This window comes from Microtus pennsylvanicus, chromosome 7 (assembly GCF_037038515.1).
Source record: "Microtus pennsylvanicus isolate mMicPen1 chromosome 7, mMicPen1.hap1, whole genome shotgun sequence".
Lineage (NCBI taxonomy): Eukaryota > Metazoa > Chordata > Mammalia > Rodentia > Cricetidae > Microtus > Microtus pennsylvanicus.
The window spans coordinates 5,231,675-5,255,917 of NC_134585.1; the positions used below are offsets into that span (position 1 = coordinate 5,231,675).

General features: G+C 46.6%; 1 protein-coding gene and 1 long non-coding RNA gene across 3 annotated transcripts in view; both read left to right on the top strand.

Moving 5' to 3' along the window:
* Mapk14 (mitogen-activated protein kinase 14) overlaps window positions 1-24,243 on the top strand; it is a 59,587-nt gene that overhangs the window by 33,196 nt on the left and 2,148 nt on the right. The window contains exons 4-11 of one of the 2 annotated variants that reach the window (XM_075979711.1): window positions 1,726-1,837; window positions 2,454-2,483; window positions 2,754-2,801; window positions 4,439-4,553; window positions 4,989-5,060; window positions 18,283-18,362; window positions 19,400-19,478; window positions 23,403-23,576. In XM_075979711.1, the coding sequence (XP_075835826.1) occupies window positions 1,726-1,837; window positions 2,454-2,483; window positions 2,754-2,801; window positions 4,439-4,553; window positions 4,989-5,060; window positions 18,283-18,362; window positions 19,400-19,478; window positions 23,403-23,576 (710 nt within the window). Of the gene's footprint in view, window positions 1-1,725; window positions 1,838-2,453; window positions 2,484-2,753; window positions 2,802-4,438; window positions 4,554-4,988; window positions 5,061-13,963; window positions 14,044-18,282; window positions 18,363-19,399; window positions 19,479-23,402; window positions 23,577-24,243 lie in introns of both variants that reach the window. The other variant, XM_075979710.1, reaches the window with a different exon arrangement.
* LOC142854322 (uncharacterized) lies at window positions 15,628-17,593 on the top strand. The gene is made up of 2 exons (XR_012911320.1): window positions 15,628-15,691; window positions 17,245-17,593. It is a non-coding gene; the product is annotated as an uncharacterized LOC142854322 (long non-coding RNA).

Below are 24,243 nucleotides of genomic sequence, written 5' to 3' on the forward strand. Positions count from 1 at the left end.
CTCTGCCTTCCGAGTACTAGGATTAAAGGCATGTGCCACCACTGCCTGGCTTACTCTTTCTATTTTTAAGAATTACTGTATGTATATGTTAGAGGGTATGTATCTCGAGCTGGAGTCACAGGCAGTTGTGAACCACCTGACATGGACTACCCTGGAGAGCAGGAAGCACTTTCTCTGATCAGCTGTCTCTCCAACCTTCTAATTTACTCTTTAAATTACATGTAGAGCTCATCTTTTTCCTTAAGGCTGTATAAATATGCAAGTTTTAGGAAACTGCCTAAAATTTCACTTTAAAGTCACAAGTAGGCCAAATCCCTCTGGTCTACTTATGATAGTAGACCACCTGAGCACTGTGAGAGGCAGCTGAGCTTCTGTCACAGAGGAGACACACCTACCCTTACAAACTCAGCCTTGTGGTTCTGCTCTGCTCTTTGGCGGGGTGAAGACGTTGGGTCTAGAGTCTCTGTGGCAAACCTGCTGGGCTTGAATGCAGTCACTCCCATATAAAGGCAGGGTTGCTACTCAGCACCACACCTATGGGAAGCTCTGGACCGTCCTGTTCCTGCTTCCTTTAGGGTAGTGCCAGTAAACAGCCTTTTGCTAGTCATTCCTGGAAAAAAGAAAATTACACTTTGAAAATCTAAGGGCACACCTGTTTTAAAACCTACAACATAGGGCTGGAAAGATGGCTCAGCAGTTAAGTTGGGTCTTCCAGAGGACCCAGGTTCAATTCCCAGCACCCATATGACAGCTCACAATTGTCTATAACTCAGGTTCCAGATCCTATTCCCTCACAAAGACATGCAGGTCAAACACCAATGCACATAAAAATAAAACAACCTACAACATAGATTTACAATGAGGTAAAAGTACGATGATGAGATTGCAAGTATGTGATCCTTATGGGCACGCAATTAGTTATACTGTAGATTTCTCCTGCAAAAATAAGAAAGCTGATGGGACTGGGGTGTGAATTAGAGGACTGCCTAGCATCCTTGAAGCCCTGGGTGTGATCTCCAGCACTGTTCTGTTGCTGTGAACAGACACCACAAACAAGGCAGTTTACAGAGGCAAACATTTAATTGGGGGCTTATAGTTTTAGAGTTTTTAGAAGGGCCGTTATTATGGCGAGGGGGGCACTGATGTGGGCTTTTGAAACCTCAAGAGTTTACCCCCAGTGAAACCTCCAACAAGAACACACCTCCTGTCTTAGGGTTAATTTTGCAGTGATGAAGCACCATGTCCAAAAGCAACTGGTGGTGGTGGGGTGCTAATTTACCCACTCTTCCATACCATCAGAAGTCGTGAAGGCAGGAACTCGTACAGGAGCCTGGAGGCAGGGGCTGATGCAGAAGCCATGGTGGGCTGCTTACTGGCTTGATCCTCATGGCTTGCTCAGCCTGCTTTCTTATAGAACCACCCACGATGGACTTATCTCCCTCCCCCAACAATCACTTAATCATCTCTATCTTCGATGTTTTTTGTTTGTTTTTTTTTTGGTTTTTCAAAACAGGGTTTCTCTGTAGCTTTGGAGTCGATGTTTTCTTTTCACCTCAGTTTTTTCTTTACAGAATGTGGAAAAGGATTCAGCAAGCAGGAATGGGTATAAATGTGGTGAGATTAGATTGCCAACTTGCAAGTGGCAAATTTGAGATTTTGACTGTCATTGTGGTGCTTCCTGGGCGGTCTTCCCTGGATTGTCTGTAACTGCTTTTCTGTTTCTAGGTACCTGGTGACGCATCTCATGGGGGCAGACCTAAACAACATTGTGAAGTGTCAGAAGCTTACTGATGACCACGTTCAGTTCCTCATCTACCAGATCCTCCGAGGGTTGAAGGTACAGCCAGTAACGGTGTCGTGTGGGGAAATGAATTCTCCCCTCTTTCCTGTCTAGTGAGGACCTACAACAGTCGGGTTTTCTTATGAGAGACTTAGAAGAATTACAGAATCAGCCAACCCTGCTGGTCATACATTTCCCAGGCCACAGATTTCTGTGAAACAAGTCATCCGTTCCTTTGATCCTTCAGTCTGAATATCCAAGAGGGGTGCTGTTGACCATATTGAAAAGTCTTGATACAAGCTGGTATCTTGTGTGATCAGTATGATATTGTGTCTTTAAAGCATCCTCAGGCCTTGACTGGCCTCTCTGTTCGCTCTCAGGACTGGAGAGGTAGAGGAAGGAGGACCACTGTGGGCAATAGATGAGTGCCAGACCATCCAGGGTTGGTCTTGGAGGGGAGGGTGCTTTTCAGGGATCAGAGCTCTTACTGAGGCTGTCATCAAGAAAGAGAAGAGGGGTGACAGCTCCAGTGGGTGGAGTGGGAATCGTAGTTAGTGTCACCAACTGAATAGCGACAACCCACTGTGGGCCTGGACAGTGCTTACCGCTGAGGGAGACCCCTGCAGACATGTACAGGCTGTGACATGGAAACTGACGCTCTTCTCTTTTGCAGTATATACATTCGGCAGACATAATTCACAGGGTATGTATTGTGCCTTTGACGATGTGGGCAGGGCTGGAAGAGCGACACTAGTTGAGGGCTCTGTCAAAATAGTGATTGACTTCACCCTTGCTCTTAGTGTAGGCTGGTAGAGGAGCACTTGCCTGTGTACCTGCTGAAGGCTAATTTGGCTCGGACACTGACTGTAGCTTGGAAGTCTGCTTGTCTTCCATGTGTCTGCATCCTCTGCGCCAGGAAGTGGGGGACTCCTTGTGCATCAAGTTGATACTGTTCTCTCCGCTTGCTTCTTAGGACCTGAAACCTAGTAACCTAGCTGTGAATGAGGACTGTGAGCTGAAGGTAAGGAAGAAAGCATGGAACTTTGAACTGTAGGCTAAGCAAGCTGTTTAAATGACCTCGGAAGTAGATCTCAGTAACAAACCTTTAATCCCAGCACTCAGGAAGAAGAGGCAGGCGGACCTCTGAGTTCAGGCCAGCCTGGTCTACAGAGAGAGATCCAGGACAGCCAGGGCCACATAAAGAAGCCCTGTCTCAGGGGTATGAGGGAGAAGAAAAAAAGAAAAGAAAAGAAAAAAAAGAAATGAAAATTAGAAATATAGCATGTTGGGCTAGAGAGATGGCTCCAAGACTAAGAGTAGTGGCTGCTCTTCCAGAGGTCCTGAGTTCAGTTCCCAGAGACCACGGTGGCCCACAACCGTCTGTAATGAGATCTGGTTCCCTCTTCTGGCCTGCAGGCATACATGCAGACAGAACACTGTATACGTAATAAATGAATCTTTAAAAAAAGAAAAGAAAGAAAGAAGAAAGAAATATAACATGCTAATTGTAATAAAGGATATTATAATCTGTCATGTTAAGGAATGTTAAGCATTCCTGGAACACTCACTATTAGATAGTTTTCTGAAAAGAAAAATGGCAGAAACTCAATAATTCAAATAAGATAGAAGTGAATTAACCATCTGTAAAAAGTAAGTAGTACTACATTTTTTTAATGAATTTTTGAAAAAGGTAACATATAGGGAGCTAGAGAGATGGCTCATTTCCCAGGACCCACTGAATCTAGAGGATCTGATGCCCACTTTTTGTCTCTGTGGGCACTGCATGCTCTTGGGACACAAACATACATGGCAATCAAAATACCTATACACATAGAATTGGAAAATTAAAAAAATACAGTAAAATACACCCATTTTAAATTTACCTTTTTTTTTTTTTTTTTTTTTTTTTTGGTTTTTCGAGACAGGGTTTCTCTGTGGCTTTGGAGCCTGTCCTGGAACTAGCTCTGTAGACCAGGCTGGTCTCGAACTCACAGAGATCCGCCTACCTCTGCCTCCCGAGTGCTGGGATTAAAGGCGTGCGCCACCATCGCCCGGCCTAAATTTACCTTTTTTAGGGTTCTAATGTCCATATAACTACTACCATTATAACATAGTAATCTCCATAACTTCAAAAAGTTCTGAGTGTCTCCTCCTAGTGACCCTCGCCCCTTACCCTTCCCCCTGCTCCGGGTAGCCACTGATACGATTTCTGACTCTGAATTATTGTTTTATAATGGAATCATACAGAATCGTGCACATTACTGTGTTAGGGGTGTTAGGTTCTTCATCTGCACTGTGTGCATCAGAATTCTCATTCTGTTGCTCAGTAGCAGCCCATCTCAGAAGCATACCAAAATGTGTAGCCTGTCTTCCTGTTCCTGGGCACCTGCCTCTGTTCTGGTTTGAGATAACGCTATTGTGACTGTCCCTGTGCAGACCTCTGTGTGGGCATATGGCTTTGTTGTTCTTGAGTAAACTCCTAGCGGGAGATAGTGTGCTTTGCTGGCATCTTTCTTTTTAAAAAGTTCTTGGAGTATGTTTGCCGTGTATCTTGAGTCAGGTTGGCAAAGCCCATGGAATGAGAGAAATACCATTTTCTTTGTCATAAGGTAGCAGAACTTGCCTGCCCCCATGCCTGATCTCTGCTCTTGCCCTTAGATTCTGGATTTTGGACTGGCTCGGCATACTGATGATGAAATGACAGGCTACGTGGCTACCAGGTGGTACAGGGCTCCTGAGATCATGCTGAACTGGATGCACTACAACCAGACAGGTGCTGCTCCAGTCACCTGCCCAGACCTGACCCAGATGGGGGAGGGGTGCTGCTAACATGGTTTGCAGATGACTCAGGGCTGGGTCTTTACCAGCGGAGAGTGGGTTGACAACTCAGTATTCCTGGGAGGTCCACCATTCACCAGTACGAAAAGTGCCCTTTTGTGAGATATTTTGTTTATCTTAATTATATGCCAACTTACATGACCTGTGGAGCCCTTTATTGGGTGACATTTTAATAGGCTTATTTATTTCTAAAAGAAAAAAATGATTGTTGAACGTCAGGTGTCTCAAGTGTTGATTTGAATCTTTCACTCTGTTTGAGTCCAATCTGCGGCCATGAACATGAATAGAAACCGTGTCTGTGCTTGTGTTCCCATTACTATGAACATGAATAGAAACCGTGTCTGTGCTTGTGTTCCCATTACTATTCCAGTGGATATTTGGTCCGTGGGTTGCATCATGGCCGAGCTGTTGACCGGAAGAACGCTGTTTCCTGGTACAGACCGTATCCTTTAACAGGTTTTTGCCCTGCTTCTCATCTGTGTTTGGCTGTTGTAGATGTGTGTTTCCCTTACTCGTTTGTGAGGAAGGCTCAGGTGTTGCTTTGGAGGTTCGTCCTCTTGATGAATAGCTCACCTTGCCAAGCAAACAAGCTTAAAACTTAGCTGTCGTCTTTTTGCAGCCTGTCCTTATGAATGAGTTTAGTCTTCTGCAAACCCTTAGCAAGCGTGCCCAGCACCTAGAGCTCAGAGGGATCATGTTCTCACATTTGCTTACACTAAAAAGGCTGTGGCCCTGTTCTGACATGCATGCTGACTCTTATCCTTTTTGTTGCTGAACAACAAACAGTAGAAGCAAGAGGAGAGAGTCCCCTGTTGTGATTTTGTTTTCCACACAGCAGTGTCCCTGGTTAGAGCCAACTCCACTTGAGTCTCATACTCCGCACCATCTGGGTTCTGGGCACCAATCACCCTTTCTATCTGCTGGGCATGTGTTCTGTGACCTAATAATAATATCGCCAAATGTGGTTTGAGACATCTCTCCAACTCTGCCTGGGGAGAATGTTTAGATAAGAATGTTAAAACACAAGCTTAAAATCAGTCCTCAGGAAGCGTTTCTGCACAGCCTGTCATAGCCTAGAAGTGATTTTGGTTGGGCTCTTAGAAACGACACAGCAACCCGGGCTTCATCTAGCTGTAAGGCTAGCTGACCTGCCACACCTGAGTCTGTGAGCTCATGTGCCCGCAGCTGGAGCTGCTCTTCTCCAGTGACTGTCCTGGCTGTTTCTTCTGGACAATGTCTTTGTGAAGCGGAACCTCTACTCCTCTGGACCAGAGTCCAGCCTCCCCGTGCTCAGCTCACCCTGTCACTCTCCGGGACGTCAGCACCTAGAACATCTCCCTTCCCGTGGGATTTTGGTTTACATCTGTTACAGTCCAGGCAGAAAGGACCCTTCTGTCCTCTGAGCCTGCCCTGACGCTGCCCTCTTGTCTCTTTCGTCCTGTGTCTCTCCAGCTCCACTTTGGCTAGTCCTAGACATACATACCTTCATAGGCAGACAGACAGCAACATCTGTAGGGACCTCTCAGTTCCTCACTTTTGTAGTCCAAGTATTCATGGGTTAGGGGCCCAGACTCTGGAATTTAGATTTAAGCCCTTTTACTTCAAATTATGTGACTTTGAGCAAGTTTCCCAAGCTTGGTGTTTCTCAGTTTCCTTAACCATAACATGACATTAGTGTAAAGTCCAGAAGGTGATTGTGAGCCACCAAGGAGTGCTAGCAGCAGGTGATTGTGAGCCACCAAGGAGTGCTAGCAGAAGGTGATTGTGAGCCACCAAGGAGTGCTAGCAGCACCTTCATTATGGCTGTGTCAACCACTTACCATGGCCACAGATACCTGAGAGAGGATTTAAAGAAAGGAAGATTTATTTTGGCTCATGGACTCAGAAGTCTCAGTCCATGGTGAGACTGAGCATCGTGGTAGTGGGAGCACAAAGCAGAGGAGTCTGCTCACTTCATGGTAGCCAAGAACCAGGAAACAGAGAGGAGATGGGAGAAGAAAGAAGCCAGGGACAAAATAGGACAGATTCCCAATAACCTACTTCCTCCCTCCAGGCCCCACCTCCTAGTGTTTCCGGCACCAAAATAGCACCGCCAGCCAGGGACCAGATCTTCAGCAGGAGGCACTTAACATCCTAGCCCTAACCTCTGAAGGCCATATTCATCTTATAGAGCAAAATGCATTCAGACCACATCCAAGAGTCCAGGTCCTCTTGAGTCTCAGAAGTGCAAGGCAAACTCTGAGCTGTTAGCCCCTGTTAAAAACAGATTATATACTTCCAGTATTCAGTGGCATAAACAGTCTCATCCAAAGGTAAGGAAGGACCAGACCAAAGTGACATGAAACACAGCATTAAAATTCCATAGTTCAGGTCCATCATTAGAGAGCCAGGGTGGTGTGAGCTGAGTTCCAAAGGGCTTGAGCAGCCCAGCTCCTGTGACCTTGCTGGGTGTATCCATATGGCCTCTCTCTTGGCTCACTGCCTGTAGCTGTCACGGTCCACATTCTGGGTACTTGTGTTTCCTGGACCTCTTGCATCATCAGCTTCATGAGTCATGCTCTCGGGCCACTCGGGAAATCCAGCCCCAGCGTACATAGCCAAACTTCCCAAACTTCCCTTGGAAGTCTGGTGGATACTTCGGCCACCCTGTACTTGGATTCTGCCTGTCTCAAAAACCACTATCATGTCAGTGACACCAAGGTTCGTTGCCACCTCGGGCAGTAGCTCTCTTTTCTTTCATTCTGGAGCATGGCTGCAGTGACCTGTGAATAGCTCAGCACTGACTGATTCCTGGGAAGGCACTTCCTAAGTGGCCCTTAGTGGGCAGGGGTTCTGGAACTGCTCTTTTTTAGGGATGTTTTGGATGAGTTTACACTTTGTAGCCTGAACCTACAGTGGTTAGGGGGAGTCTCTGATGGTTTTTCTGTCTTCTCTGCATGGAATTTTGTTTGAGCCGGTCTTAATTTGTAGCCCATGCTGACCTAGAACTCACTGTGCATCTCCAGCAGCCTCAACCTCACAGTGCTCCTTTTACCAGCTCCTAAATACCAGCTGCCTGTGCCTGGTGCTCAGGGCTGCCCAAGCCCTTTGGAGCTCAGCTGCCAACACCCTGAGCCTCCAGTGATAGACCTGGAACTGTAGTTTTCTTGCTGTGCTGGTTCTGGAACCTAGAGCTCCGTGTGCCTGACAAGCACTTTTCCAGCTGAGTCCCATCTTTGGGCAGCTCTGCCGGGCTGGTGGCTTGAGTAAAATGGGAGTTAACCCACTTGGGTTTAGTTTAACGGGGTGAACTAAGTAGGCTTAGCAGACCTCTTCCATTTTTTTTAAGGTCTTGATGAGTCAGGTTCTCCTCACTGCCTTGTTCTGATTTCTAGAGTTCTTCCAAGGCCTCTGGAGATCATGCTGACTCCACAGCAGCTGGCCTGGAAGGCCTGAGGTTTGAGAGGCTCATTGATGAGACAGTGTGCAGGCTGCCTCTCTGCTGGGTTCAGTCTCCTATGGGTTTGTGTTTGCCTCTCTCAGTCACTGTGCCTTTGGGATGTGTTATATGGGTGTTGTCACGAGCCTGTGGTGTATGTTACTTGATGACTGATTTGATTTCTGTGGGAAAGTGTATATAATGTAAAACTCACTAATTTACTCCCATTGTGATAAAATTTCCATTAACAAAATTAACCTCAACAATTTTAAACTTTATAACTTAACAGCACTAATTAAATTCATGATGTTGGACAGTCCTTGCCTCTAACTACTATGCTTGTGACTCTAGAAGACCTTTCCATCTGGCTTAATAAGTGTTCATAGTAGTTGTGTAAAGAGTAAGCCCTTCTCTAGAAGCCTGCCTGTGTATCAAGTGAGTTCAGCCAACAAGACTTAAGAGCAAAAGAGGGAGACTGTAGACTGTCTTGCCAAGTGGAATTCTAACATTTTCCAGGTGCCACCAATTTTGAAATCTGTGAGTGTTAGGTATTGGAGTCACTGGTGCCAGTACTTCATTCAGCCTAAGAGCAGGGAATTGTGTAACCTTTTCCTTATGTGTATCCAATATCTACCAGTGATTACTTGGCTTGTGTCTTAGGGTTTTATTGCTGTGAAGAGGCATCATGACCACAACTGCTCTTATAAAGGAAAACATTTAATTGAGGCTCGCTTAGCATTTCAGAGGTTCAGTCCATTATCATCATGGTGGGACATAACAGTATGCAGGCAGACATGGTGCTGGAGCTGAGGCCTGCATCTTGATCCAGAGGCAGCAGGCTGTGAACTCTGTGCCATATTTGGCCTAGCTTGAGCATAGGAGACCTCAAAGCCCAGTCCACAGTAGCATGCTTCCTTCAACAAGGCCACACCTATTCCAATAAAGACACACCTCCTAACAGTGCCACTTCCAATGGGGGTCATTTTCCTTCAAACCACCAACAACTCGTTATTTTTCTTTCCTATATAATCAGATAAATTTCCTTTGTGCATAAAAGCCCCTCCCCCCAATATAATGGCCATGTTACTCTTAAGATGTAAACTGTGCTCTTGAGAGATGACTCAGTAGCTAGGAGCATTGACTGGCTTTCCAAAGGACCCATGCTCAAATCCCAGCATGATGTTCACAATCACCTGTAACTCCAGTCACAGGGGTCTGGTGGGCACCAGGCATGCACATGGTGCACATATGCACACAGGCAAATGCTCGTACACATGAAAATAAAGATGAAGAAAAAGACGTGAATGAGAGGTGCTGGGGCTGCTGGGTCACTCACACACCACTGTTGGTGCTCTGACCTATGTAATGTCCTCCGTGTATTAGATCAGTCTCAGTGCAATGTCGGTCCTTTCTTCTACAATAGTCCTATGAACCCCGTGTCTGCTCCACCCAGATGATGAAATGTGGGTAGTTAAACAAAGCCACTAGAGTATCTATCATTTCATATCTTGTCCATTGCTTTCCATTGTTGAGTTTCTTTATTTTCTCATTTTTTGTTTTGTTTTTTTTTTCTTTCCTTAAACTCATGGAGGGACTTATAAATGCTAGGCAGATACTGTACCACTGAGCTGCATCTCCACAGTTCTTCCTCAAACATTGAAGGCAAGTATCTTATTTAGGGCTGGAGAGATGGCTCAGTGGTTAAGAGCCTCCACACCAGCCACTCTTGAAGAGGGAGAGAATTAGTTTTCCGCACCCATGTCAGGCATCTTACACCTGCCTATAACTACAGATCTTTGACCTGTCTGCCCACAGACACAAATACTTGAATTAAAAAAAAAAAAGTGTCCGACGGCAGGCATGGTAGTCACATACCTTTAAGCCCAGCATTTGGGAGGTAGCGATAGGCAGATCTGAGTTTGAAGTCAGCCTGCTTTAACATGGTATGTTCCAGGCCAGCCAGTGCTCATGGTGGAACCCGTGTATGTTGAAGAATAAAAGTATTTTGTGAGATATGTTGTTGGAACTCAATATCCTTTAAGGTATTTGGCCACTTTGGGCGTGGTCTCATGTACTAAAAGTGCGTGTGGCCCCTTTTTTTACTGGTTCAGTTCCAGTTCCCAGTGCAGAGAGAGGACTGTGGATGTCCCCAAATAATCAATCCTTTGTTATGCTCCATTCCAGGCTACTGTGGAACTCTTCGACACATCTGCAGAGTTTATTATTTGCTCTTTGTCCTTGAAAATGTATTTTCCTAGAAAAGAGTAGATGTGTCATGTTTGTCCAAAAACCTTAGGAAATATTTGTGTGTGTGCTAGTAAAATTTGACTATGTCCGTAGTCCAAAAGAGAAGGGAGCAGGTTGGGTTCCATTGAAGTCTATCCTGTCCTGTCCTGTCATTAGAAGAACTGACTTCCCTCCCGGAGACTTGTTGAGCTCGGCATGAGGACCCAGCACCTGTGATCCCAGCACCTGGGAGGCTGAGCCAAGGGGATTTCTATGAGTTTGAGGTCAGCCTGAGTTACATTAATTTTCAAATTATTATCCTTTTCCCTACCTGGATATTCTGCCTTTTGGCTTCTGTTACAGAGAATTGATTTCAAAAGTAACCTTGGGCCTAAATTGTCTTTTTCTTCATATTTTTATAGAAAGACTCAGGAAATTTATGAGTTAAAATTTTGGTATTGTCACCCTAATTGGAACATATTTTAAACTGACAGTAAACATAGCTTCTGTGCAGGGGAAGAAGGGCTGCGCAGTTGTGAGGGGCAGCCCACTGTGGGAATGGCAGACTGCAGTGAGTGTCACTGTGCTCTGAGGTGTAAGCCGGTTGGTAGCTTTGCCGTAGGTGGTAGTGTTAGGATTGGTGGTGGCAGTGGTGGCAGTGGTGGTGTTTGCGTGCTTTGCCCAACAGCTTTCAGCTGCTAAGGCGGTTTCTTTTATAGTGTGTTTACTGCCTTCCAGCTCCCAGGCTGTGCTGTGGCCACTTCCTCCACACTGGGCGTTGTGCTCATGGGCTGCTCTTCAGACTCTGAAAGCAGCAAGCTTCTTACTACTTTGTTTCTTTCTGTATAAACTGCATAGAATGCGTTGTGGGCGTTGAGAATAGGGCAGTGAGTCAAGTTGAAAAGCATAGCTGGGCAGTGGTGACACACGCTGGCACATCCCAGAGGCAGGCAGATCTAAGCCAGCCTGGTCTACAGTGTGAGTTCCAGGATAGACAGGGCTACACAGAAAAACCAACAATAAAAGAAAGAAAAGAAAAGCATATTGCAAGTCTCCGGATCAGCCCGCATTTGTCAGGCCAGCTTCTCCAGGCAAGGTGCTGCGGAGATAGATGATGCCACCTGCCCTCTAAACCAGAGTGCTCAGGCTGGGCTGACAAGGAGAGATGGAAAAACAAGGATTGGAATGTTTAATAGAGGTATAGATAAATTACTGGGGAGAAAAGCCAAGCATAAATTAGGACTCCAGATAACTGCTATGTACATTCCAGTAACCCCAGTCCTGGAATGGAGGGAGGAGACTCGGTTTCGGTCACCTCAGCTACATAGTGAGTTTGAGGCCAGTCTCAAATAAGCATTTCCAGAAAGACTTCCTGTTTGAACAAGACATAGAAGGGTCAGGAGGAGGAGAAAAGGCTTCATGGTGAGGAGTAAAGTCTGTCCTTTATAACAAGCATAAAGAGGCTTAGAAGTGCCGGGAATGTTGGCTGTGAGTTGAAGCCTTGACCCCGTTCCAGAATAGTTTGAGACAGGCAGAAAAGGTGTAGTGACATTTCACAGAGGGGCATGAGTGCGAAGCTGCTGAGTCACTTACGGCTTTCACCCTGCAGACAGGGAGAAGGCATGGAGCGCTTGCCTGCTGCTGAGTGAGCTCCCTTGTCAGAAAGGCCGCTGCTCCTAAGAGCAGCTAGGATACGAGCCAGACTGGAGACCCGTGCTCCTCAGCCACTTGGCAGAGTTCTGAGGCATACCCCGCAAAACCAGCTGCCGGGGGCTGGAAGGATGTTTCCTCCTGTTGCACATGTCATCTTGCAGCAGCTACTCAGATCGCATGCTCCTGGGAGGTCGAGGTGTGAGTGGAGCTGGATTTGTGGAAACCAGGTGGCTCTGTCTTCAAGGACGATCCTCCTTTCTACCCCGAGTGACCAGTGTACGTCTCATCCTCCCTCTGTCCCCTCCTGGAGACACCTGCCTTAAGCTTCACTTAGAGCTTATGTTTATATTTGCAGTGGCAGGGTTGTTTTGTTTGGTTTTGGTTTTTTAAACCATTCTCTACCTTGAGAAATATCTTATGTGGGTGGCCTTGCTTCTGGTTTGCCTTCAGTTTTCTGTAGGATGCAGTTGCTGGGTGTGTTGGTTTATCTCAGTGACTGCTGTAGGCTTGTGAACTGTGAACCAGCGTGCAAACAACAAATCCACAGCCTTGTTGCACTCCAGGAAAGTTTTATGTATGAGACAAGCAACAGGTCGCGCCTTGCTGTCATATTTCTAAAATCTTCTTTTTAAGCAGATTTTTTTTAAGGCAAGATGCCATCTTATTGCATAAGCAGTTCCAGTAACTAGGCAGCTGTGCTGTGGTTTGCAGAGCTGTTCTTATTATTAAGTTATGCTGTCTTACCTCTATGAAAACCAAATCAAGAATATTTTCATCTACTCTATCTGCACTTTAAGTGTTGTTTGTACCTTTTATGTACTAGATAATAATCTAGAAATTAGGTATAGAATGTGAGTGATGGCGTACATCTGTCATCCCAACACTTGGGGGCAGGGGTGAAGCAGAAGGATCCTGAGTACAAAGCCAGCCTGGGCTGCATAACCTGCAAAACGAACAAGAGCTGCTTCCCACCTGAGAAAGTAACCGGGATAGATACCTTACACGCCTGGCCTTGCCTGCCTGTGCACTTGCTGAAGGGACGAGGCACAAGCTCACAGACAGTGCTCAGAGAGTAAGGGGCGTCAGGAGGTTGGGAGGGGGCGTTTAGACTGGCACGTGGAGAAAGGATACAGTCCTGCAGATCCTGGTCATTGGCATAGATCTGAGTGAGCTATTTAGATGCTGACAGAAAATACTAAAGGGCATTTCAAGGTGTTTTTCCTCTGACTAAAGGCAGTGAACAAGCAGAGTGTTTGATCTTCTGATGGATACATGCACATTTGTTCTGAGTAGACAGCAAAGTGCTGGATGCCAGAATGAATATGGGCCCTTTGTCTTTGTGCTTAAAACATTACATGTGACATTAGCTAAACCTTTGTATTTCTTCACATTCATAAGGCTGAAACCTGGTGTGCTCAAATTTATTGGGCCACTCTTGATAGAAACCATAGTGTGTTCCCTCTGCCAGCTGGCTGTTCCTAGTGCTCTGCCTCGTGGGGAGAGGGGGAGGTGTTCAGAGGCACTCTCAAGAGGGCGGGCTTTGGGATCAGAGCAGGCCTCCCAACTGTCAGATTGCAAACTGACTAGGTCAAGCCTTAGGGGAATAGTCAGAAATAGACCACATAGCTGTGTGCTCTGCGGCTATTCTCTGCAGCCCTCTGCTTGCTAGCACTCCCTGCTTAGCTGGCTCCTGGTACCTTGGTAGAAATGAGATGGAGATGGAGGCTGGACCATGGGCTGCGTAGCACGGCTTGTTTTCCTCTGCTGTCTAAAGCCCAACCCCAGTGGCTTTACTTCTGCTGTGTGATATTAACAGATGTGTGTGTGGCAGCACTTTGAATCTTTGTGCAGGAGGAGCGTGTCCTGGAAGTGCAGCCTGCAGAAGCCCTTCCTTCCACCTAGGCTCTTTCACCGTGTTGATCTTGTTTGGGGGTTTTAATTTTCATTGTTGGGATGTTTTGTTTGTTTGTTCTGTTTCATTTTGTTCATTGTTTTTGTTTTTCCACTTTTATTTTGTCCCGACATTTTCCTTTATAGTCCACCATTAGATATTGATCAGTTGAAACTCATTTTAAGACTCGTTGGAACCCCAGGGGCTGAGCTTCTGAAGAAAATCTCCTCAGAGTCTGTGAGTTGATGCCTTGATTGTAATTACTGCCCTTTTGGGAGCCACTTGCCTTCCGTCATTCTGCACTTTGACCTTTGAATGTTTGTGAGTGTGTGTGCTCTGTGCATGTATATGCACACATGTGAGCCTGCATGTGCCTGCTTGCATGCATGAGTGTGTTTTATTCTATCTTTATCTGGGTGTGGACTTAAGATCATGGGAACCCCTTTGGGGCAATTGTATGCTAATAAAACTGAGAGTTGAGATTCCAGTTCATGCTAAGAGATTAATGGGAAATCTGTGTCTACTTGTGAGCGCTCGCTTCTCTCTGAGATTGACCACATGCTCAAAGGCTCTTTCTGCTTCCTGAGAGTCTATAATCTCTGAGCACTTACCATGTGCTAGTCTGACATCGTCTCTGGGGGGTCACCTGCTTCTTTACTTCCCTTGAGGGGCTCGTCCTGTGCAGGGAGCCTTCTCATGGGGCTCCTGTCCCCCCACCCACCCCCAGACCACACAGAGAAGCTTACTCCACTCCTGAGAATCTGCAGACACCTCTGAGCTCCTCTAGGTACCTTGGTCAATACAGTGACCTATGGAGGCCCTAAGAAGGTGACTCCAGTTTACTTTAGCAATTTTTTTTTTTAACTGTTGGTTGCTTTCTGAGGCCAGAAATTTTGAGGAAGCTAGGAAAGCCCCTCATTCCCTCTTAGGGAAATAAACTGAGGAGCCAAGCCCCAGCTGTGCCCTTCTAGATCCTCCCACTTCCCAGTACAGGGGCTCTCTGCCCAGTTGGGTAGCAGGAAGCAGGCAGTAACATATCACCTCATCTGGGAAGGTCAGGACCCAGCATGTGATATGTGGCTGTACATAAAGGGCCGTGGACTCAGAACAGCTTTGAGTTTCTGTTCTGAGTGTGTAAAATGGTGTGCTAGACACGTCATAGTGCATCCTTTCCTTATTAAGATAAGGAAGTGAAGACACAGAGGCCGTGACTGCCTGACTCACGCCTTGAGTCACTGGGCAGAGGCAGTGGGTCCCAGGGGCTCCGGGAACGGGAGCTCATCTTCGTGCACTTGCACATTAGTGTGGAAGGCACTGTCAGAGTGTGGGCCCTAGCCGGAGAGCCAAAGCTACGAGGGGCCTTTAGAAAGAAAGGGCTGTCGGGTTTGTTTTAGTGTGTTAAAAAGAGTGGCTGGACACCAGGTGGTGGTGGTGCACGCCTTTAATCCCAACACTTAGGAGACAGTGGCAGGTGGATCTCTGTGAGTTCAAGGGCAGCCTTTTCTACAGAGCGAGTTCCAGGACAGCCAGAGCCAGGACTGTTACAGAGAAACTCTGTCTCAAAAAAAAAAAAAAAAAAAAAAGACTGGTAAGAGGACATGGGGCAGGGTGGGGCTTGGGAAGGAGTCCGGCTGGATGGAGGATGGTGTTGAGAGGTCCTCTTCCCGCCACCGTCTGCCTTGTAGGTGTGTGCCGCTTGCTATAGGTTCTGAAACACATCTCTGTGAAAGGTAATATGTACTCATCACTAACCCATTATCTCTGTTTAAGAAACAATGCTGTACACGTGGCCTAATATGAGATGTCTTTATCTTAACATGAAATGGACATCATACATTTCAACAGTTCTACTGCAGCCCTGGGCAAGATTAAATCAGGTACCAAAGTAAGCATCCTCTCAATAATATTCTGTTAAACATAGTAATGAGAAAGGAGCTTTTTGCCTACATAACTGTCATGAGTGGATCAGGGTAATCTACATGTTTAAAAGTGTTGGCAAGGTTGATTTAATGTTGATGACACCACCCAGTACTTTTGAATCTCAAAGCACATGATGCCAGGTGTGATGGTACAAGCTTGTAACCCCAGCACTTGGGCAGAGGCAGAGGGATTGAAGAATTTGAAACTGGCCTAGGCTACATAGCAACTTTGAGGCTAGTCTAGGCTAATTTGTAAGACATTATTTAAAAAAAAAAAAAAGGCAGTGATGGCACACACCTTAAATCCCAGCACTCAGGGAGGCAGAGGCAGGCGGATCTCCAAGTTTGAGGCCAGCCTGGTCTATAGAGTTGAATTCCAGGGAAGCCAGGGCTATGCAAAGAAGCCAGGTGTTGAGTTGTAGCTTAGTTACATCAACGAGACCATGGGTTTCTTTCCCAGAAGCCCATAAGGGTGAAGAGCACAAAGTGCCTAAGTACAGGTGGGAAAAAAGCCAGGTGAGTAAAATTACTGAGAAAATTGAAAAATGAAAGCCATTAGTAAAGACTCGTAGTCAACAGAATGCTATAGCTACTTCATTCTCCCAGGAAGAATGGAGCAGTGACGCCAGCAAGACAGGCACATGGGCCCTGAGTAGCAGAATGTGGGCATGGTTAAATAGTCATGATGGAGGCCCGAGGGCAGAACTGACTTGGCCTGGCACCTAGATTAACCAGGGAAGGAATAAACCACAGTACTAAGAAAGCAAAGCCCTAGCCGGGCAGTGGTAGCACACAACTTTAATCACAGAGGCAGGCGGATCTCTGTGAGTTCGAGGCCAGCCTGGTCTACAAGAGCTAGTTCCAGGACAGACTCCAAAGGCACAGAGAAACCCTGTCTCAAAAGAAAAAAGAAAGAAAGCAAAGCCCTTTAGAAGTCTTTCTGATCCTTAGATGGGGGGGCAGCAGGGGCAGAGGTGTCTGATCCTGTTTCACAAAAGCAGACAAAGCCAGATCTTGTATACATGTGATTCCCAAGGAAAGAGTTGGCAGGACTTGGGTGTGTGAGACCTAACTGAATCCTGCCCTGGCTGGGTCACTCTGAGGCCCTGTTTATTCTTTCTCTTAGCATGCAGAGTATTGTTCAGAATGTAGTTTGCTGGAGGGTAAGTCTAGAGTCTGGTCAGAGGGGCCAGCCCGTCTTTGGGCTCAGTGGGAAGATGGGCAGATAAATTAACAGTAACCTGATGTCGAACAGCGTTTGGCACACTCAAGCTAACGCGGAAGTGGCATTCAGGGGAGCCATGATGAAGTGCTATTATTTGGCTTGGTGTTTATTAAAGATGAGACGTCAGTTGAAGGATGAACTTGATACTTAAGGGAGTAGAAAGGAAACTCACTAAACCATGTTAAGATTTAAATGCCGTCATCACTTCTGTTTTGAGAGGGAGTGTGTGATACACTGGCAGTGGGCTCTTAGATTTTAGGAGCTGTAACTTATAGCTGGTAAACTGATTCTTAGGACCCGCACGGTGGGAGAAGAGAATTGACTCCTACAATCTAGAGGCCCCTGACCTGCACGCATGAGTGGTGTCTGTGACCTGCCCTTACCGCCACGCACAAACACTGTAGAAGTGCAGTGAGTAAAGCTTTCCCCGTCAGATAAACATGGCGCTTTGAACATTCTGTTCCTTGACGCTAATGTGTTCACCCACTGTAGGTATGGCGTAATTGTGGCGTGCTGGTACCAGCCTGTGCCTTCTGTTTTGCTTTTGCCATCAGCTTCGTAATGTACCTTTCTTTGCCTACCTATGTGTTTGTGGCATGTTGTTGGGTTTTTTTTTTTTTTTTTTTTTTTTTTTGAGACAGGGTTTCTCTGTGTAGCCCTGGCTGTCCTAGAACTCACTCTGTAGACCAGGCGGGCCTCAGACTCATAGAGATCCACCTGCCTCTGCCTCCCGAGTGCTGGGATTAAAGGCCTGCACCACCACCGCCCAGCTGTGGCATGCATCTTAAATGTAACATTGCCAGTGTCTTTGAGACTTGGCATAGCTCAACACCCACTCTCCTGTCTCAGCTTGGGGTGTGACTCCTAGAGAACCTGTGTCCCCAGCACTCAGCCTCTTCCTCGGGTGGGTCTAGGAGATCTTTCAGTTTTCCCGAGTTTAGTCACCATTGTTTGTCCCCATATTCCATCTTTGCCGTTGTGGCAAACAGGTTTTGACTGTTGGTACTTCAAAACAGTTCTCTGGCTAACATCCTGGATCAAGGAGCATTCTGCTTCCAGGAAACTTGAACTATTTAAAGTAAAGTTGACACTTAAGGAAAAGCTAGTTTTTTCGTATCTGCATGGCCACTCACTGGCTAGGTGCCTAATAGTGCTTGCCATTCTCAAAAAAAAAAAAAAATGTTTAGCACATACCTTAGACTCTGAGCTGGGGCAGATGGGAAATAGAGCTGTTTTCTTTGGGGATGGCTTTTAGACCTTAAAAACAAAAACACAGCTAGAATTGATTTTTGAACTGTGTGTTTAACAATACCCTTGACTAGGCGTCTTAAGATATTAACCAGCTTCAGCAGATAATGCGTCTGACGGGGACACCCCCTGCTTATCTCATTAACAGGATGCCAAGCCATGAGGTGAGAACAAACAGCACATTCAGGGAGGTCTAACTCAGAGGCCACCTTCTCGTTGTAATGTCTGTGTCTAACCAGCAGTTTCTGATGTCACCAAATGCTTGCATGTGCCCCAAGGACTGCTGCGGCAGTGACTGGCTGTGTGCTGCCAGGGTACTGGCATTTGGGATGAAATGTCATGCAGACTGAGGCAGTGAGATAGTATAGGCTTGTAAGTACAAAGTAATGTTCATTGGTGTTTGGTTTTCTGAATCTTGTGCTTGAGGCCCCGTGTGTCTTCGTTGGTGTGTGTAGTTAGTATGTGCTACAGCTTCATCACAGGTGCGAAACACCTTCTGCTAATGGATTGCTGTGTTTTTTTAAAGACACAAGTGGTCCATATTAAATATGAGCACTCAGGTAGAATCCGGTTCTTGACCAGTTAGTTCATAATCATTACCCTATCTCCAGTTTTTAGTCAGAGGTTACTGGGGCACTTCTCACAGGCCCTTGGTATTTTGGGGGACCAGGTTAGCAAACAAACAAACCATCATGGCAGCACTGTTGGCATTTCAGTCCTGTCTGAACACTCTCCTTGTCTGCACTGAAGGACGGCTTCTCTGGGGGAGATGGGTCTCTACCTCTCTCTTCAATTCCTTCTTCCAGTCTGCATGGCTATGTAGGAAGGGATGACAGCCATGTGTCTGTTGCTATGACTGCAGGTTAGAGTAAGTCTCTGCTGCAGTACCAGCTCCTCTTCCTGATGTAGCTGACTAGGAAGACAATCCGGGAAAAGACCACTTCTTAGAAGTCTCGGTTCTCGTCAAACTTCTAATCCTGTCTGTGATGAGAGAACTAATGAAGGGTAGTTGATTGGTTAGCAGTCTCATCCCCGTGAAACAGAACAATTCTGGTGGGCAGCAAGAATACAGTCAGTGGTCTCAAATCGAGGAGCTGAGGGGCCAGAAGAACCGCTGAGACAGTGATCCGCACTGGGCTGCTGACACTCCGAGCAATAACAGTACTGAACACAATCATTCTGAGAGTCCATGTTTTTACAGGCGAGAAACTACATTCAGTCCCTGGCCCAGATGCCAAAGATGAACTTCGCAAATGTGTTTATTGGCGCCAACCCCCTGGGTAAGTTGATCTCGTTCATTTGGGGACTTGAAATTTTGTTCTGTAAGTGTCTTTTGGATCTTAATGAATATGGCTGTTATTGTCTGCTTATGCTGTCACATTTACAGTGGGTCACCGAATATGGAGGGAGAAAGGATGCGTGTAGCAGACACTGGAAAACTGTGGAAAGAAGGCAGGAGACTAGAAGCAGACATTGATCCTCACAGCTGCTGGTGGCAGATGGGGCCCAGCTAAGGGCAGAATGCAGAGACAGGGCCATGCTTAGTGCCCAGCATCCTGTTGCCCTCCACTCTCACAAACTCTTTCCTCTTCTCTCTGCCCTTCCCGGACCTAACCAGCTGCCTTTGCAGAGTTAATTTGCCATCTCAGACTTCAGCTCACTTCCTTCCTGCCCCCATCACCTCTAGGATCCCCTGGCAAACGGAAGTGACAATGGTAGCTAAGAATGTGTCTTCCCAGGGGTTAGAGAGATAGGTCAGCATTTAAGAGCACTGGCTACTCTTATACAGGACCTGGGTTCAATTCCCAGCACCCACATGATAGCTCACAACTGTCTGTACTCCTGTTCCAGGTGATCTGGCACCCTCACACAGACATACGTGCATATAAAATAAAAATAAATCTTTTTTAAAAAAAAAGATATGCTTTAGCCAAAACTCCAGTTACTATTCCTTAAAGATGGGGCTAATCTGTACTTCAGCTGATTCCAGCAGCTGCTCAGGCGCTAGTTTCTTACTCTGGGACATTGTAGTGGGCAGTAGTAGACACAGAAGGCCAGACCACAGACTCTGCAGTGGGAAGGGAGTGAGTGGGTGTGGCAGCTGGTGTCCTTGGCCTCCTCACATTCCTGCAGACTTTCTAAGGCCTCCAGAAGCCTTGCACCAGAGTGGACCAGAGTCAGCTGTTGCCTCCGGAGAGCTGGGGGCCAGGGCAGTGGGTTCAGAAGCTGTTTCCCATACAGGAATGCCATCGATAGCCACGGTGCAGTGGGCTGTGCACTCTCTGTGGCAGAAGAGGTGCCCACACTCTTGGAGGAGTGAGTCCAGCCTAAGCTACATCAGTCAGGCCTTGGGTGTGCAGGGTGCGGAGGGGTTGGGTTGGCTTTGCAGCCTCCGTGACATGTTCTCATTGTTCTTCCGTGACATGTTCTCATTGTTCTTCCGTGACATGTTCTCATTGTTCTTCCGTGACATGTTCTCATTGGTCCTCCATGACATGCTTTAGCTGCAGCATCCAAGTAGAGGTCTGTGATCTGTAAGGTCTCTGGGATGTTAGGGGGATGGAAAATGAGTCCACCCCAGCACCCCACATTTCAGGTACATCAGTGCCTGTTTGACTCTCTCTTGTCTGCCTCAAAAGGATTTCTTCTGCCTGTGATTGAAGTCACACACATCCTGATAGGTGTTCCCACTTAAACACTGAAAAGAACCAGCTACCAGGAGTCAGTCCAGACTTCTGGGGAGTGAAATCTGGTGCTCAGCACAGCCTGCTCGTATCCAAACGTGCCTCACAGCCCATTGCCAGGTGTTGATATCAGGGGGAACACGCTGTGACCGATCACTAGCGTCTCCAACATGCTAGTTGGCCGCATACCAGTGATGTATTAGCTGCCCTGTGGTCAGACACTGGCTTCGCATCACTGCTGTTCCTGAACAAAGCATAACTGAGAACCTCATTGTCTGCCGCGATCCCTGAGAAGTCTTTTTCTTTCTTCTGACCTTGTTCTCATCTAAGTGCATTGGTCCTGAGGATGTGTAACTTTTTACCATAGTGTGGCAGGCACCCACCCATTTGTGTTCGGTATAAAATCAACAGACTTGTGGAAGACCATGAGAAAAATATCTAGGCAGTTCTCCTGGTGCTTCAGTATTGTTGAAGACAGTGTCATGTGGCCTGTTTTCTGGTCCTCTGCTTCTTCTCCCAAGTGCTGGGATTCCAGTGTGCACCACCATACTCTGTGTATGCACTGCTGGTTTGGAATCAAAAACCTTGTGCACACTTGGCAAGCACTCTACAGGCTACATCCCAGCCCCTCTCTAAAGTATAGGTTCACGAATCTGAGCATCTGCATATTTCCTGTCTCCTCTGCACCCTCAAAGCCTGATTTCCTGTGGATGACTCTGGAGTTCTGGCTGCAAGATGCTTGATTACTGTGATAGCAGAGGACATGAGAGGACATCATGTCTTCAGGAAGCTTTCCTCCTCCTTGGCACCCACAGCCCTCCACTGTGAAGAAACCTTAGCCTCTAATGAGGCTATGACACTGGGGAGAAAAAGATCAGTAATGCTGAAACCATTATCGAAAGTGACTGATACTCACCAGGAGCCAAAATATTCCCAGATGACTCACGTGGGGAGAGAAGGAAACACTGTCAAGATGCCGTCACCTTTAGCTCCGCTGGCAGCGGAGCAAGTGGCTGTCGTGCCCCACCAGTTGAGAGCACCATGGCCTGTGACGCGTTTGTGCCCAGTGTGCCTGACTTCATTCTGACCAGAGACTTAGACCTTTTTTTTTTTTTAAATATATCTAAAGAATCGGAAAATGGGAGGGTGGGTACATCAGCACAGAGAAGTAGTGGAAACCTGTGTGGCTGTCTGCTTGCACATCAGTGTGCTCAGGAGGGTGAGTTCAAGGTCAGCCTGGACTAGATGAGACAGCTTCAGAAAAGCCAGAGAGAGAGAGAGAGCTCCCTATGCAAATCCCGGTTTGAACAAGTGAGTTGTAGGAGACAGCTGTGAATTGGAGACGTTTTACCGCACACTGGGTTTGGGTTAATGACAGTGTCGTGGTCGTGCAGGACGATGTCTTTGTGCTGCAATGTTTGGGCTATAAAGTGTCATCTCAGTAATCTTCAAACAATTCAGGAGAAGCACAGAAATAAGGTGAGAAATTTGTCAGACGTGGACTGATGCCCATGCATGGGGCATGGGTGCCCCTGCTGTTTTAACAGCTAGTTCTGGATCTCGGATTTTCACTCTATGGCTCATAAGGATCAGATATCTTTATCAAGAAGTATCTTTTCTCCTGCGACCCTCTGGGAAGCCCTCAACTTGCTAATTGTTTGAAATTCTGGATGAATATTTATTTATATTGTTAGTATATAACATTATGTACTGTTATATAAGTTGTATAGTATGGGGGGGGCCTTCGGTCAAACAGCCTGCCTCATAGATTGCTTTAGCCATCAATCTCCTTTTCAGTACAGTTTGGTTCAGTAGTCACAGTGTGGTGTTGACATTGCAGGAAAGCTTCTTCAAAGCCTGGTTTTGGGGAGTATATTTTGCTTTGTTTTTGAAGGGTTATTTTGGGGGTGGTAAGACGGGGTCTCACTATGTAGCTCTGGTTGACCAGGAACTTGTTATGTAGACCAGGCAGGTTTCAAACTCACAGAGATCCTCCTGCCTCTGCCTCTGCCTCCCAAGTGCTGGGATTAAAGGTGTGAGCAATCTCGCCCAACCCAAATTTTTTGTTTCTACGCTTTCTTTTAACAGTTTGTTTATTGTCCTGGGTTTTAAACCCAGGACATGAAGAATGTTCAGGGAAATACATACCTGCCCAGCCCAGTAATTTTTTTTTTTCTTAAATAATACACACACATATAGTTTATTTTCATTTTTTTTATATGCGTTGATGTTTTGTCTGTATTTATGTCCGTGTGAGGGTATCAGATCTTAGAGTTACAAGCAGTTGTGAGCTGCCGTGTGGGTGCTGGGAATTGAACCCCTGCCCTCTGGAATAACAGCCTGTGCTCTTAACCACTAAGCCATCTCTCCAGCCCCTCCAGTAATTTTCTTAAAATGTGCCGGCTAGCTTCATACATGTACACACAGGAAAGGGGTTGCATGCAGGAGCAGATACTTGAGAAGATTCTTTGGCTGTTGTGGTGGCGGCACTAATGTCATGTGTTCTCTTCTCGTGGACAGCTGTGGACCTGCTGGAAAAGATGCTCGTCCTGGACTCAGATAAGAGGATCACAGCAGCCCAAGCCCTGGCACATGCCTACTTCGCTCAGTACCACGACCCTGATGACGAGCCTGTGGCCGACCCTTACGACCAGTCCTTTGAAAGCAGGGACCTCCTAATAGATGAGTGGAAAAGTAGGTCCAGCGGCGGGCTAGTGGCTCAAGAGCTTGATCTCAGTTTATTCTTGGTTTGCTGTTTCTCTCTGTGGGGCTGGCTGTCTCTCTTGGAACTGGCTCTGTAGACCAGACCTACCTTTGCCTCCTAAGTGCTGAAAAATGTGTACCACCATGTCCGGCTTATTGGACTTTACACGTACTCCACAAGTGTTCTACCACTGAACCACATGACCAACCCGAGAACTTATTTTTTTTATTTATTTATTTTTTATTTTATTTTATTTTTTTTTTTTGGTTTTTTCGAGACAGGGTTTCTCTGTGGCTTTGGAACCTGTCCTGGAACTAGCTCTTGTAGACCAGGCTGGCCTTGAACTCACAGAGATCCGCCTGCCTCTGCCCTCCCTAGTGCTGGGATTAAAGGTGTGTGCCACTACTGCCCAGCCAGGGCAAGAGTTTTTATAGCTTACCTTTGGCCTTGTTAGGAACTGCCAGGAATAGAACCACATCTCCTTCATCCAATGTCAAATTCCTTCATAAACCACAAGGCCAGCTCTCCAGTCAGCCCCCAGAGCTAGGCCTGTCCACTGCAGTACCTGGTGCTGACTGCCCCTGAGCAGTAATGAGAGGCGGGATAGCCTCCGCGTGAAGCCATGCTGCAGGTCACGAGCAAGTAGCGAGGCAGATG